Raw genomic sequence first — 13627 nt, 5'->3', positions numbered from 1 at the left:
TATTTGCTGTAGTGATTTTTTCAGGTAGATTTTATAACCCAAATCAAGCAAAAAAAATAAATAGGCTTTCTATGGCCCACTGAGTGAGAGATGGCACACACAGGGATGGCACTCTAGCAGAAATGTCAATCTTAATCTCCCACAAAAAAAAAAAAAAAACAGGGAGTGTCCAACAATTACTATCTCCCTGCAGTAATCTCAGCCAGGTATGGCAGGCAGCAATAAGGAGTGGACTGATGCACAAATTAAATAAAAAGTGTGGACAAACAAAAAAGATAGCTGTGCAGAAAGGAAGGAACAAGAGGATTTGTGCTTTGAAAAAAGCAGTTGGTTTGCACAGCGGCGTACACACAGCAATGCAGCTATCAGGGAGCCTTCTAGGGCAGCCCAATGAGCTACAGCGCTGAGGGGAAAAAAAAAAAATGTAGCTTCCACTGTCCCTGCACACCGAAGGTGGTGTTGGGCAGTGGAAATCGCTACAGCACAAGCGGTTTGGTGGTTAATGGACCCTGCCTAACGCTATCCCTGCTTCTGACGAAGCGGCAGCAACCTCTCCCTAAGCTCAGATCAGCAGCAGTAACATGGCGGTCGGCGGGAACGCCCCTTTATAGCCCCTGTGACGCCGCAGACAGCAAGCCAATCACTGCAATGCCCTTCTCTAAGATGGTGGGGACCAGGACCTATGTCATCACGCTGCCCACACTCTGCGTTTACCTTCATTGGCTGAGAAATGGCGCTTTTCGCGTCATTGAAACGCGACTTTGGCGCGAAAGTCGCGTACCGCATGGCCGACCCCGCACAGGGGTCGGATCGGGTTTCATGAAACCCGACTTTGCCAAAAGTCGGCGACTTTTGAAAATGAACGACCCGTTTCGCTCAACCCTACTGACAACTGTACTGGGGACAGCTATGACAATAACAGATGCAATGGTTAACATGGTGATCATATTGTGATGCTGAGTCACTTTTCATGGACAAGCCGTGAGTCGGGAAGTTAAGGAGCCTGAGTTCAATAGCCAGGAGTGTATGTCGTAAACAGAAGGAAGAGACAAAGTCGTAGTCACGCAATGGTCCAAGGCCAGAATACCAGGAAGATAGCAGATCAGAGCAAAAGAGGTAATACAAACTCGTAGTCAATAGGAAACTCAAGGGTCCGGCAACAAAGTATCAGAAAGTCAGAATGCTGAAAACAAGGCACAGTGGAACTGTCATGGGCCGTTCCTGGGTTTAGTTCTGTCTGCCCTTTTCCCAGGCTGATCATGTCAAGGGTTAACTTTGCTCTGCCTCATTCTGGGTTCACGTTTGCTATTTAGCTCAGATGCATCCTGCTGGCGATGTCAGCTATAGTTCTGCCTTTGGCATTTGTACCTGACTCTGGTAGATCTTGATTTGTCCTGCTGTGATCCCTGACTTGCCCCGTGTCTGTTTACTCCCTCTGTCTGTCCTTTTCCAGTGTTTCCCTGTAAGTTTGCTTGATTCCCTGGTTTTCACTTGGCTTGCATTCGGACTCGCTTCTGCCTTCTGGCTTTGTCTTATCCGCTTCTGACCATTGCTGAACCCTCTGGCTTGTTCCTGACTACGTGTACTGCTGCGACCTCAGGTACTTCTGCTCCTGACTGCTTTTTGACTTGGCTTGTCTGACCACTCTCTCGCCACTTGGTGGCACCTGTGCTGCTGCTCTGTGGTGCTACGTTTTGTGCAAGCTATTATTTTCTCTTAGACCCCGATCTTTGGGAGATGAGAGTCAGTGGGTGGGGATGATCATTTCCTTACTGCGGGAGGGACCTCATTCATGGGATGACTCTGCTTTGAGATGCCTGTTCAAGAGAGGACTTTTGGATCATCTCAAGGATGCGCTGGCCCTCCATACGCCACCCAGTTCTGTGGAGGAGGCCTTGACCCAGGCCATTTGTATGGACCGGAGGGTACAGGAGGGAGGAATTATCCAGTGTGAGATTCCTGTATTGCATGCCATGTCTAAGGTGATGCCATTCACGGAGACTATGGACGTTGGTGCCGCCAGCTTCAAGGAGAAAGAGAGGAAGCGACGACGTGATGGGAAATTATGTTTTTATTGTGGAGATCCAGGACATTGAAAGAAGGACTGCCTCTCTTGTCAATCGAATAACAAGCTGCCGAGTCGGGTGATAGTCTATGAGGTCATCCGGACTCTCCGGTACCATTTTCATCATTTCAAAAAGTTTTGTTAGAGGTGTAACTGTGTTATGGAGGTGGTTTCGCATCCACTTCAGCTTTTGTGGACTGTGGACCTTCCTTGAACTTCATTGACTCTAGTCTGGTGGCCAAGTTAAAATTAGGGACAGTTAGGCTAGAGACTCCCATCCATATCATTGCCATTGATAAGACACCATTGGCTCAAAATGTCATTAAGTTTGTCTCTGAGGAGTTCCTCCTCAAGGTGGGTTCCTTGCACCAGGAACAAATTTTATGTTGTGTTATGGATAATCTTCCTGCGGGACTGGTGTTGGGGTTCCCCTGGTTACAAAGGCATAATCCTGTTATAGACTGGGGATCTCATGATATTGTTAAGTGGGGTCCTAATTGTTCCAATGGTTGTCTTTCTGCTGTTTTTGTGTCTGTCATTAGTCCGGAGGATATGCCGGAGTACCTGAAGGACTTTGGGGACGTGTTCTCTGAAAAAGAGGCTGAGGTCTTGCCACCACATCATCCTTATGATTGTATCATTAATCTTATTCCGGGTTCTAAATTGCCCAAAGCCCGTTTGTACAATCTTTCTGGCCCAGAACGTACCTCTAAGGAAAGCTATATCTCTGATAGCCTACGTAAAGGTCACATCCATCCTTCTGTTTCACCTGTGACCGCTGGATTCTTTTTTGTCAAGAAAAAAGATCGTGGTTTACGCCCGTGCCTCGATTTCCGGGAACTAAATACAATTCCATTGAGAAATAGCTACCCTCTCCCACACATTCCTGATCTCTATAACCAATTGTCTGGGGCTAAGTGGTTTTCCAAACTTGATCTCAGGGGAGCATATAACCTTATCTGTATTCAGGAAGGGGATGAGCGGAAAATGGCATTTCTCACCTCCGAGGGTCCGCTTGAAAATTTGGTCATGCACTTCGGTCTCACGAACACGCCCCTGGTGCTTCAGAACTTCGTAAGTGATGTTTTTCTGATTTTATCTGGCACTTTATGGTTGTATACTTGAATGATATCTTTATTTTCTCGCCTGACAAGGAATCCTACATTGGTCATTTACGTGCTGTTCTTCACAGGTTATGGGGAAATTCTCTGTTGGCTAAACCCGAGAAATGTTTGTTTTGTGTCCAGGAGCTTTCCTTTCTGGGGATCATCCTTTCTGCCAATGGGTTTCGGATGGATCTCAGAAAGGTATAGGCAATTGTTGATTGGGTGCAACCCAGAGACCTCAAGGGACTGCAGCGTTTTCTGGGTTTCGCCAATTATTATCGAAAATGTATCAAAGGGTTTTCTCAGGTGGTCAAGCCACTCACCGATCTCACTCGCAAGGGGGCTTATCTCAAAGTTTGGTCACCCTTGGAGGTTGAAGCATTTACTACTTAAAAAAGAGGTGTTTTATGTCTGCTCATGTATTGATTCAGCCCGATCCCTCTGAACTGTTTATTGTAGAGGTGGACGCATTAGAGGTGGGAGTGGGGGCGGTGTTGTATCAGGGACCCATTACTTTGACCAATTTAAGAACATGCCTTTTTCTCCCCGAAGTTTTCTTCTGCAGAGAGCAACTATGATGTTGGTACCCGGGAGTTATTGGCCATAAAATTGGTTTTTGAAGAATGGAGGCATTTTTTGGAGGGGGCGGTTCATTGGATCACAGTGATTACGGACCACAAGAACTTGTCTTATATTGAATCTGCCAAGTGGTTAACTCCTAGACAGGCTAGGTGGTCGCTTTTTTTCTTGATTTCATCATTCAATCACTTTTTGGCCTGGTTCCAAGAATGTCAAGGTGGATGCCTTATCTCACAGTTTTGATCCGATATCACCCCCCCGAACCTCTTTCCTCTATTCTTCAGCACAGGGTTTGTTTTGCGGGGATATCCTCTAAATTGGAGCAGGAGATTCGGAAGGCTCAGTCTTTTGCTCCTCCCTCTTTGCCTGATAATTAGCCCTTTGTCCCAGTTCAGTACCGGCTGAGGGTTCTCCGGGAGTTTCACGATTCTGCTCTCAGTGGGCACCCAGGGATCTCAGCCTCCCTGAAAGCCATTGCTAGGCTGTTTTGGTGGTTCTCCATGACCTCTGATGTCACTGTGTTTGTGTCTGCTTGTTATACCTGTGCCCATACTAAGAGCTCCCATAACCGGCCGGCCGGGGAATTGGTGCCATTGCCAATTCTGGATAGACCTTTGACTCATTTGTCCATGGATTTTATCACTCATCTCTCTCCTTCCAATGGCAAAACTGTAATCTGGGTAGTATTTGACAGATTCAGTAAACAGGCGCATTTTGTACCTCTGGCAGGATTGCCTAATGCTGTAACACTATCTAAGTTGTTTGTTGAGCAAGTTGTATGACTGCATGGCATGCCTTTGAGCGTGGATTATGATAGAGGGGTGCAATTTGTGTCCAAATTTTGGAGGGCATTTGAAGTGGAACAGATTGTAGATTCTCGCATGGCCCGTAATTCACTTCAGTATTTGGTCCATTGGAGGGGTTACGGTCCTGAGGATCGATCTTGGGTCCCGGCACGATGTGTCCATGCTGATCGATTGGTTCGGGCGTTTCATACACGTTATCCTAAGAAGCCTGGGGTTCCAGTGGCCCCCCTTGAGAGGAGGGTACTTTCATGATCAGTTTCAGGGTTTAGTCCTGTCTGCCCTTTTCCCTGGCTGATCATGTCAAGGGTTAACTTTGCTCTGCCTCATTCTGGGTTCACGTTTGCTATCTAGCTCTGATGCATCCTGCTGGCGGTGTCAGCTATAGTTCTGCCTTTGGCATGTGTACCTGACTCTGGTAGATCTTGATTTGTCCTGCTGTGATCCCTAACTTGCCCCGTGTATGTTTACTCCCTCTGTCTATCCTTTTCCAGTGTTTCCATGTCAGTTTGTTTGATTCCCTGGTTTTGGCTTGGCTTGCATTCGAACTCGTTTCTGCCTTCTGTCTTTGTCTTATCATCTTCCGACTGTTGCTGAACCCCCTGGCTTGTTCCTGACTACGTGTGCTGCTGTGACCTCTGGTACTTCTGCTCCTGACTGTTTTTTTTTTACTCAGCTTGTCTAACCACTCTCTCGCCACTTGGTGGCACCTGTGCTGCTGCTCTGTGGTGCTATGCTTTGTGGGCAGCCTCATTTCCCTCACCAGTTCCCCCTGGTGGAGGTTGTGCTATACTGCACTGCAGCAGCATGACAGGAACAAGCCACACAGAGTTGAAAGCTACGACTGGTAGCTATCCTGGTTTTTTGTCACCCCTTAAGGTGTTGTGTATATGTTTGATTTGGCCTCCAGTTGAATTTAATGGAGTTCGGGTACGTTTGTCAAACTTGTAAATCTTCGACGAACTGAACCAAACCTTGAAAGGTTTGCTCATCTCTAGTCAGCACACCCCTGCACCTGTCTGGACAACAGAGCTGTCAATCACAGCACAGACAGCTCAGCACACCCCTGCATCTGTCTGGACAACAGAGCTGTAAATCACTGCATAGACAGCTCAGCACGCCCCTGCACCTGTCTGGACAACGGAGCTGTCAATCACAGCACAGACAGTTCAGCACACCCCTGCACCTGTCTGGACATCAGAGCTATCAATCACAGCACAGACAGCTCAGCACACCCCTGCACTTGTCTGGACAACAAAACTTTCAATCACATCACAGACAGCTCAGCACGCCCCTGCACCAAACTGGATGACTGAAGAAAAAATCCTGTAACACCCTTCTTCCCCAGTGGTCACTGTCAGCTCTAAAGGGGATGAGGTGACAGCTATGACAGTAACAGGTGTAAAGGAGATGAGGTGACAGCTATGACAGTAACAGCTGCAATTGTTATAGGGAGTGATAGCCGGAAGAAAAGTTCCATTATTCTACATTCTCGCTTTGTTCTTTACCACCATAGTGCAAGACATAACATAAAGCATCCTTGCAGGTGTAAGGGTTAGTCATTTTTTTCTCAAATAAAGCTGATTCACAGTGTAATAAAAAGAATTGCTGTGTGTATATATATATATATATATATATATATATATATATATATATGTATGTATATATATATATATATATATATATAATGTTGTGTATTTAGCTCTTCTACTTTTCAAGGTTTCTTCTTGCTGTCTATGAAGGGATACCTTTATAGTTTACCTCCAGGGAACTAAAATCAGCCATCATGTAGTAATTTCTATACAGTTGTACAGCTTACAACAAGTGAAAACTCAGAACTGTACTATGAGGTTTGGCTCCACATCATCACTTTTTGGACGGGTGATGGTTGCCATAAAATTGAGTTACTGTGACTGTTGTGCATTCATGTTTCCAAAAGGGGCAGAAATTCTTGCAGTTTTCATATCTTTTTTTCCACCATAATATTATACATTAAGATTGTATTCATTTACCACAACTTTTTTCACAACAAACTGTAACAAGAATGTGTGAAGGCGGAATACCCCTTTAAGGAAAAATACAGAAGAACGAAATATTCAAAGAGTAAAAACTCGTGATGATCGAGCACGCTCGTGTGCTAATAAAGCATCTTCTGCATGCTTGAATGTTATGCTCGAGTCACTGTTCGATAGCCACAACACATGCGACAAAGCCTGCATGTGTTGTGGCTATCAAACAGCCACGAGACATGCAGCCACGGCGACTCGAACATAGTATTTGAGCACGCTGAAGATACTCTATTAGCACATGAGCATGCTCAGAAAACACTTTATCCGAGCACGCGCGCTCAGCATTAGTAAGAATCCAATTAATGAACAACGACATTGTTCACGCCATTCCCGGTCTTAATGAGGTAGCATGTTGGAGTCAGAGGCTCCTAATTCGCTAAGGTGCCTGCGCCTCCTAATGAAAAGCATTAATATCGGAATGTGCCTCACCACAAATCTTAAGCCAGCGAAATCTAGAGTAAGATTTGTGGTGTAGTATATCCTACAGCACATCATGAATTAGACAAGCAGGAGTCAAAACTTATTCCAACCTAGCTTCAACCCATTGTGAAAAACTGAAACTGGAAATGCCAAAATTTGAGAAATGATTGCCATATTCTGCATTGTAGAGAAATTTTGCAACTTTTTTAAGTATTTTCTGAAGGATAAACACTTTAATGAATTGGGGCTTCATTTTTCATTTTGTACTTTTTGGGGCCAAATTATTAAGTTGTGCATGTCAGTCTTAAAGGGAATCTGTCAGCAGGTTTTTTCTATTTAATCTAAAGGCAGAATGAGGTAGAAACTGTGACACTGATTTTAGTGATGTGTCACTTATTAGGCTGTGTGCTGTTGTTTCAATACAATCAGTGTTTTATCAGCAGGAGATTAACATTGCAGGACTACAGCTCCTGTGCATTCTGGTCTGACCAAGACTCCTCCTCTAATAAGCAGCTCACTGTAAACAGAAAGCTGTGGTTGTGGGTGGAGTTAGCTTTCTGAGCCCTGCTACATGCTACATCTAAAAGCTCTTATTGCGTCAAAACTGCTGCCCCCAGTAATCTAAGTGACATATCGCTGGAATCAGGATCTCTTTTCCTACATTATGGTGCTCATAGATGAGGTAGAAAAACCCTGTTGGCAGATTCACTTAAAGGCCCTGCAAGCATGTGCCAATGAAAGCAGAAAAGGAGAGAGGAAAATTTACTACAGCACGCGATCAATACTGGGCTGTGACATGCGGTGAAACACCGCCAACAGCCCAGCCAATCAGAATGAGGGTCACAGTCTGCGTGAGACTGGGTCACGTCTCGGCGATGCAATCTCATCTCCAGTCCAGAAGTTGACGTGACATCACCGGATATCAGCGGCGACTGCAGCCGGGGGTCACATGATCAGCGCTGTGCAAGCAGAGATAGCGCCTCTCACAGGTAAATATGAAAAAAAGAACGTATATGAAAATATACTTATTTCTATGGTTTAAATTGTTGTGCACAATAAAGATCGCAGTGGAACACCTCTTTAATAAAAAAAAACTATGTGAACATTTCCTAAATGTGCATTTACTCTGCATAATTATGGATGCGCCTTCATAGGATTGCTCGTTTCACAATGATTAGTGATGAGCGAGTATACTCGTTGCTCGGGTTTTCCAGAGCACGCTTGTGGGGGTACATGTGGGGGTTGCCTGGTTGCTAGGGAATCCCCACATGTACTTATGCTGGCTAACAGATGTAAATCATTCAGCTGCGGCAATAAAAACTAAATTTCCCAGCACTAAAAAATACTTAGAGGACACACGAGCATGCTCAGGAAATCTCGAGTAACGAGTATATTCGCTCATCACTAGAGGTGAACGATATATTACACATTATTCAGTAGGGTTCCAAAGCCTGGTATTCCTGTGTAAACAAGCTATTACACAACCTCTGACCCACAGACTTGTTCTTTAACCCTATCCAGGTAAATGGACCTACACAAAAAGTCATCGACTTTCTATTTCCACTGTTGACCAGTATTCCAGATTAAGACACAGAGAAGATAGAGTCGGAAGTCACCTAAATCATCATGGGGCACAATTGCTCTTAAAGGGAACCTGTCACCTTCAAAATCGAAGGTGAGCTAAGCCCACCGGCATCAGGGGCTTATCTACAGCATTCTGGAATGCTGTAGATAAGCCCCCGATGTATCCTGAAAGATGAGAAAAAGAGGTTATATTATACTCACCCAGGGGCGGTCCCGCTGCGGTCCGGTCTGATGAGCGTTGCGGTGCGGCGCCTCCCATCTTCTTACAATGATGTCCTCTTCTTGTCTTCACGCTGCGGCTCTGGTGCAGGCGTACTTTGTCTGCCCTGTTGAGGGCAGAGCAAAGTACTGCAGTGCGCAGGTGCCAGGAAAGGTCAGAGAGGCCCGGCGCCTGCGCACTGCAGTACTTTGCTCTGCCCTCAACAGGCCGGAGCCGCAGTGTGAAGACAAGAAGAGGACGTCATCGTAAGAAGATGGGAGGCGCCGGACCGGACCACGATGCCCATCGCATCGGACCACCTGCCCAGGTGTGTATAATCTAACCTCTTTTTCTCATCTTTCAGGATACATTGGGGGCTTATCTACAGCATTACAGAATACTGTAGATAAGCCCCTGATGCCCCTGATGCTTAGCTCACATTCGATTTTGGGGGTGACAGGTTCCCTTCAAGTTACTTTGCATGGTTTGTTGGAGATTGTACGTGAGCGGCTGATAATATTGGATGACGCATTCATCTGATATATAAATATTAAACATGCAGATGTTTCATGAATTCCCAGCAGAAACAAATGGTGATGTTACAGAAGAAATCAAGGCTGATCGCTGTGAGATAATCGATTGTCCATCCAACAGCAATAATGCCAGGTGTTACTGATTGATGTTGGGGTTTGGGGCATTATGATAACCTGACTGGTACGAAGCGGGATAGATTTACCCCAATCAGGATATTCCCCAGAAATAGCAATCCTCTCCCCCTACAAGCCCAGCAGTCGGGGCATGGAATCATGATCAGGTTAAGAAATATTTTACCAAATTATACCCAGTACCTATCTCTGGCCCATTGTATAACAGTACCCTTTTATGGGTTTATAGGATAATAATCAATAGCAACCATAGTGTTAGAAACATTTTCTGACTGTGAATGTAATAACCAGCCGTGTGTCAACTTATTATATGGAAACATCATTAAATATTAATCCTGTGTTTACCCTACTCGCCGTTTTCTTTCTTGTATACTTTACCATGGGACATAATATTTTCTTCTAATTACACCGAAGCAAACCACAAACAACAAGGTTTTGTAATTAAAATCCTAATATGATCTTTAATACAAGGTGACAGCTGGCATCAAGTTTTAACGGAGGGCGACGGCAAGCATTCTATTTCTGGAAAAAGTAATAAGACCATCCTTTATCAAGAGCAGCAATCTCAGTGTAGTTATCTGGAAATTACAAGGCGTACTGTATGCTCAATGCAGCACCGCGATACACGGAGAAGTGCTCACGTCATCAGTGCAGATGTGCAGCAGGAAAAACTTACTCAGATATAGGGGCTTAGTTTGCAAATAAACTGGACTTGATACTTGATTGCATAGGACTGCAGAAAACATCTTGCATAGGACTGCAGAACACACGAGTCATTTAACTCAGGATTTCATTATGCCTGACAAGTTCAGCTCTTCTACATCTTAGTAGACTTAAAAAAAATGACTATAATTTAACTTTTTGGGGCTGTACCTCCTTAAATCATTAAGATAATTGAGTATATTATCTTTCAATAATAAACTGCAAACTTAGATCTGTGCATAACGAGGCTGAGAGCATGCAGATTTACACAGGACTGCATGTAAACCCAACGAAACACAACACAAGAAGAAACATATAAGACAAACTCAGCTCTGCTACATCTGTAGGTATGGAATACATGATACAAATCTGCTCTATGCAGTAATCCAAACATGATGCAGATTGCAAAAATCCAAGCTCATTAACAAAGTCAACATACAAGACATTCGCGATGCAATACAAGTCCCAATTAGCATTAGCAATTATCATTATCTTGGCACAGAACCCGGCTCGCTGGTGCATGTTTCACCAACGGTTAAGTAATTATTCAGCAGGCATAGCAATGTTCTAAAACTTGTAAAATGCAAAATAATTATACTAAATGCAAAATGATGACAAAAACTGAAGAAAAAGAAGGACAAGAAGAAGAGGGTGAAGAAGAAGAAGAAGACAAACAGGGAGAAGAAGGGGAAGAAGATGATGAAGAGGAAGAATAATGTGAAAAGGAAGAAGTGGAAGAAGAGGAAGAAGAAGAAGAAATATAGGGAGAAGAAGAGGAAGAGGAAAATGATGATGAAGAGGAAGAATAATATGAAAAGGAAGAAGAGGAAGAAGAAGTGGAAGAAGAAGAGGGTGAAGAAGAGGAAGAAGAAATATAGGGGGAAGAGGAAGAGGAAAATGATGATGATGAAGAGGAGGAATAATATGAAAAGGAAGAAGAAGTGGAAGAAGCAGCGGAAGAAGTGGAAGAAGAAGAGGGTGAAGAAGAGGAAGAAGAAATATAGGGAGAAGAAGAGGAAGATGATGATGAAGAGGAGGAATAATATGAAGAGGAAGAAGTGGAAGAAGAAGAGGAAGAAAAAGACGCAGAAGAAGAAGGAGGAGGAGGAGAGGAAGAATTCTAAGAAGAATAAAAATAACAGGGAGAGAAAGAATTATAAGAAGAAGAACAATAAGAAAAAGGAGAGGAAGAAGTGGGAGAAGGAAAAGTATAGAAAGAAGAAGAATTTTAAGAAGACAAAGATGAAAAAGAAAAAGGAGTGGAAGAATTATAAGAAGAATAATAATAAGAGAGAGAGGAAGAATTACAAGAAGATGAAGAATAAGAAGCAGAAACCGAGGAAGAAGAAAAAGAAGTGGTCATCATGACTTTACCTTCTGAGAAATCAATGAGCCCCAATAGATGCAGCAGTTTTAGCGATGCACAGATTATCATTACAATCCCCACCGTCTGTAGTCCCTCTGACTCCCACTCTGCCGATATCATCCTTGGAATTGACAAATCATTCCTGTTTCAAACTTTACAGCAGATAAGAAAGGAATAGAGAGCGGCATTCATGGATGAGGAGAGAGGACGCAGCCTTTTTCCTGCCTCTGGAAAGGACCAGCCTGACTGAATCAAAATGTGGACTCGCTCTGCATTTCATGCTTCCCAGTGTGTGATTGTGTTAGGAGTGACTCTCCGCGAGAGGCTGAGGTGGACCACCACCGGCTCTGAGCTTTGACATCATTACTTGCAGCTTTTTCTCCTACTCAGAGGTGTCGCCGTATCCTCTGCTTCACAACTCATCCCAATTCCTATTAGGAACAACGCCTGGAAACTTTTAGGATGAGCACGCGGCGCCGTGAGCGCAGCTAATTTCACTGCCTCGTTGCTTATTCCACATTTAACACTGTGTGCTCCAGACTGGCACATTATAGCACTATAACATCTCATTACAGCTGGGATTAACAGGACCTGACAGCTGCTGGATTGTCAAATGTTCCAAATTATTAAGACGGTAAAACTTCATTGTCAAGAAGACAATCTAAAACAAAACCACAACATTACAGACATTACATGGGCTTCTAACTGCTTGATTTAAGATGAATTCCCACATTCCGTCTTCATGCAGTTTTTATGCCAAAACTAAGAATGAATGAAAAAAGCAAAGAGAGAAAGAGAGAAGATTTTCTGTATAATTCTCTTTACTGTCCACTCTGAGCTTTCTCTTCAGAATCTGCGGTTCCCGTGAAATCAGCCAATATTCAGAGAAATCTCAGAATTAGCTATCTCTGCTCATTTCACTGGTTTACTAAAGATTACGGATTATCGTGTGGTCTGTACCAGAAACAAGCACTGGATTATCAGAGTTTCTGGACATATAGTAAAGGTTTTTGTACATCCTACTCCAACAAGTATCTATAATAAGGCCTTGCTCATAAGCCCGCCTTATACGTATGTGTTGTATCGGCTTTTTTCACGGGCAGAACACGTACCCATTATCTATGCTGCTGTTCACATGTCCGTGTTTTTCACATGCAAAACACACAAAGACATGCCCATTTATTTCAGACAGCACGAATGAAAAGGGCCAACATAAGTCTATGGGTCTGTGAAAAACACATACAGCACATGAATAGCATCTGTGTACCATCCGTGTGCTGGACGCGTACAAAGTATAGGAGAAGCTTTATAATTTATTTATTTCTTCATCCATCTGTGAAAAATACTGATGGTAAAAAAAGACACATGGACGAAACACTGATGCCCAACAGTGATGACGGTGGAACCATTTTTACATGTATGTGTTTAAACATGGACATTTGAATGAGGTCTAACATATATAAAGAAAGGTGAAGCTGAGCTGAATTTGGTATGTAACTTCTAAGGAATACATTTTTTGTGCTCTTTAATTCTTGCTGCCGAAGCCACTGGAAGTGTTATTGCAGCGATATATGTTTTCCTCTAAAATACTATTAGTCTCGACTGGCTAGCCTGAGGCAGGTCCCTAGCGGCTTCTCCCAGCCCAATCCCTTAGACTGACAGGTCTCTCCATGTACACATGTAACAAGGTGGCACGGGGTGGTAGTTGTGGGCGAGTCTACTGCAGCAGTCAGTCCACACCCAGGCCCCTTACACATAAAATGACAGTACTAATCCCAGCCCCGGGTCACAGTGGGTTACCTCAGTCCTGCAGCTGTTCTCCACAATGGGACGATGCCCTGCAGATGAACTATGCTTCACACTGTATAGGGCCCAACAGTGGCAACTTGTATTTTAATAACAAAGGTGAAGAAATGAACAGGAGATGAATGATTCCTATTCTGTCCCTAGACACAGCAACGGCTGCAGCAGCAAAGTCTGTGACTCTCTGTAAGCTCCCCAGAGCTAAAAGTCTCTGGTGGGGCACATGTTCCGTCCCATTGCCCGACAGTCCTGGCAGCCAAAATTCT

At 44.0% G+C, this 13627-nt stretch overlaps 1 protein-coding gene across 3 annotated transcripts in view; it reads right to left on the bottom strand.

Annotated features, from left to right (window-relative positions):
* The window catches only part of KCNIP4 (potassium voltage-gated channel interacting protein 4), a 1248191-nt gene that overhangs the window by 831867 nt on the left and 402697 nt on the right, over window positions 1–13627 (bottom strand). The window contains exon 1 of one of the 3 annotated variants that reach the window (XM_069744677.1): window positions 11567–12044. The exons of the other annotated variants lie outside the window; for them this stretch is intronic. Within the exon in view, the coding sequence (XP_069600778.1) occupies window positions 11567–11678 (112 nt within the window). The 5' untranslated portion in view covers window positions 11679–12044. Of the gene's footprint in view, window positions 1–11566; window positions 12045–13627 lie in introns of those variants that run through there. 3 annotated transcript variants of the gene reach the window in all.

Source organism: Ranitomeya imitator, chromosome 1, assembly GCF_032444005.1.
Source record: "Ranitomeya imitator isolate aRanImi1 chromosome 1, aRanImi1.pri, whole genome shotgun sequence".
Taxonomy (NCBI): Eukaryota; Metazoa; Chordata; class Amphibia; order Anura; family Dendrobatidae; genus Ranitomeya; species Ranitomeya imitator.
This window is presented reverse-complemented; position numbering and strand designations above follow the sequence as displayed.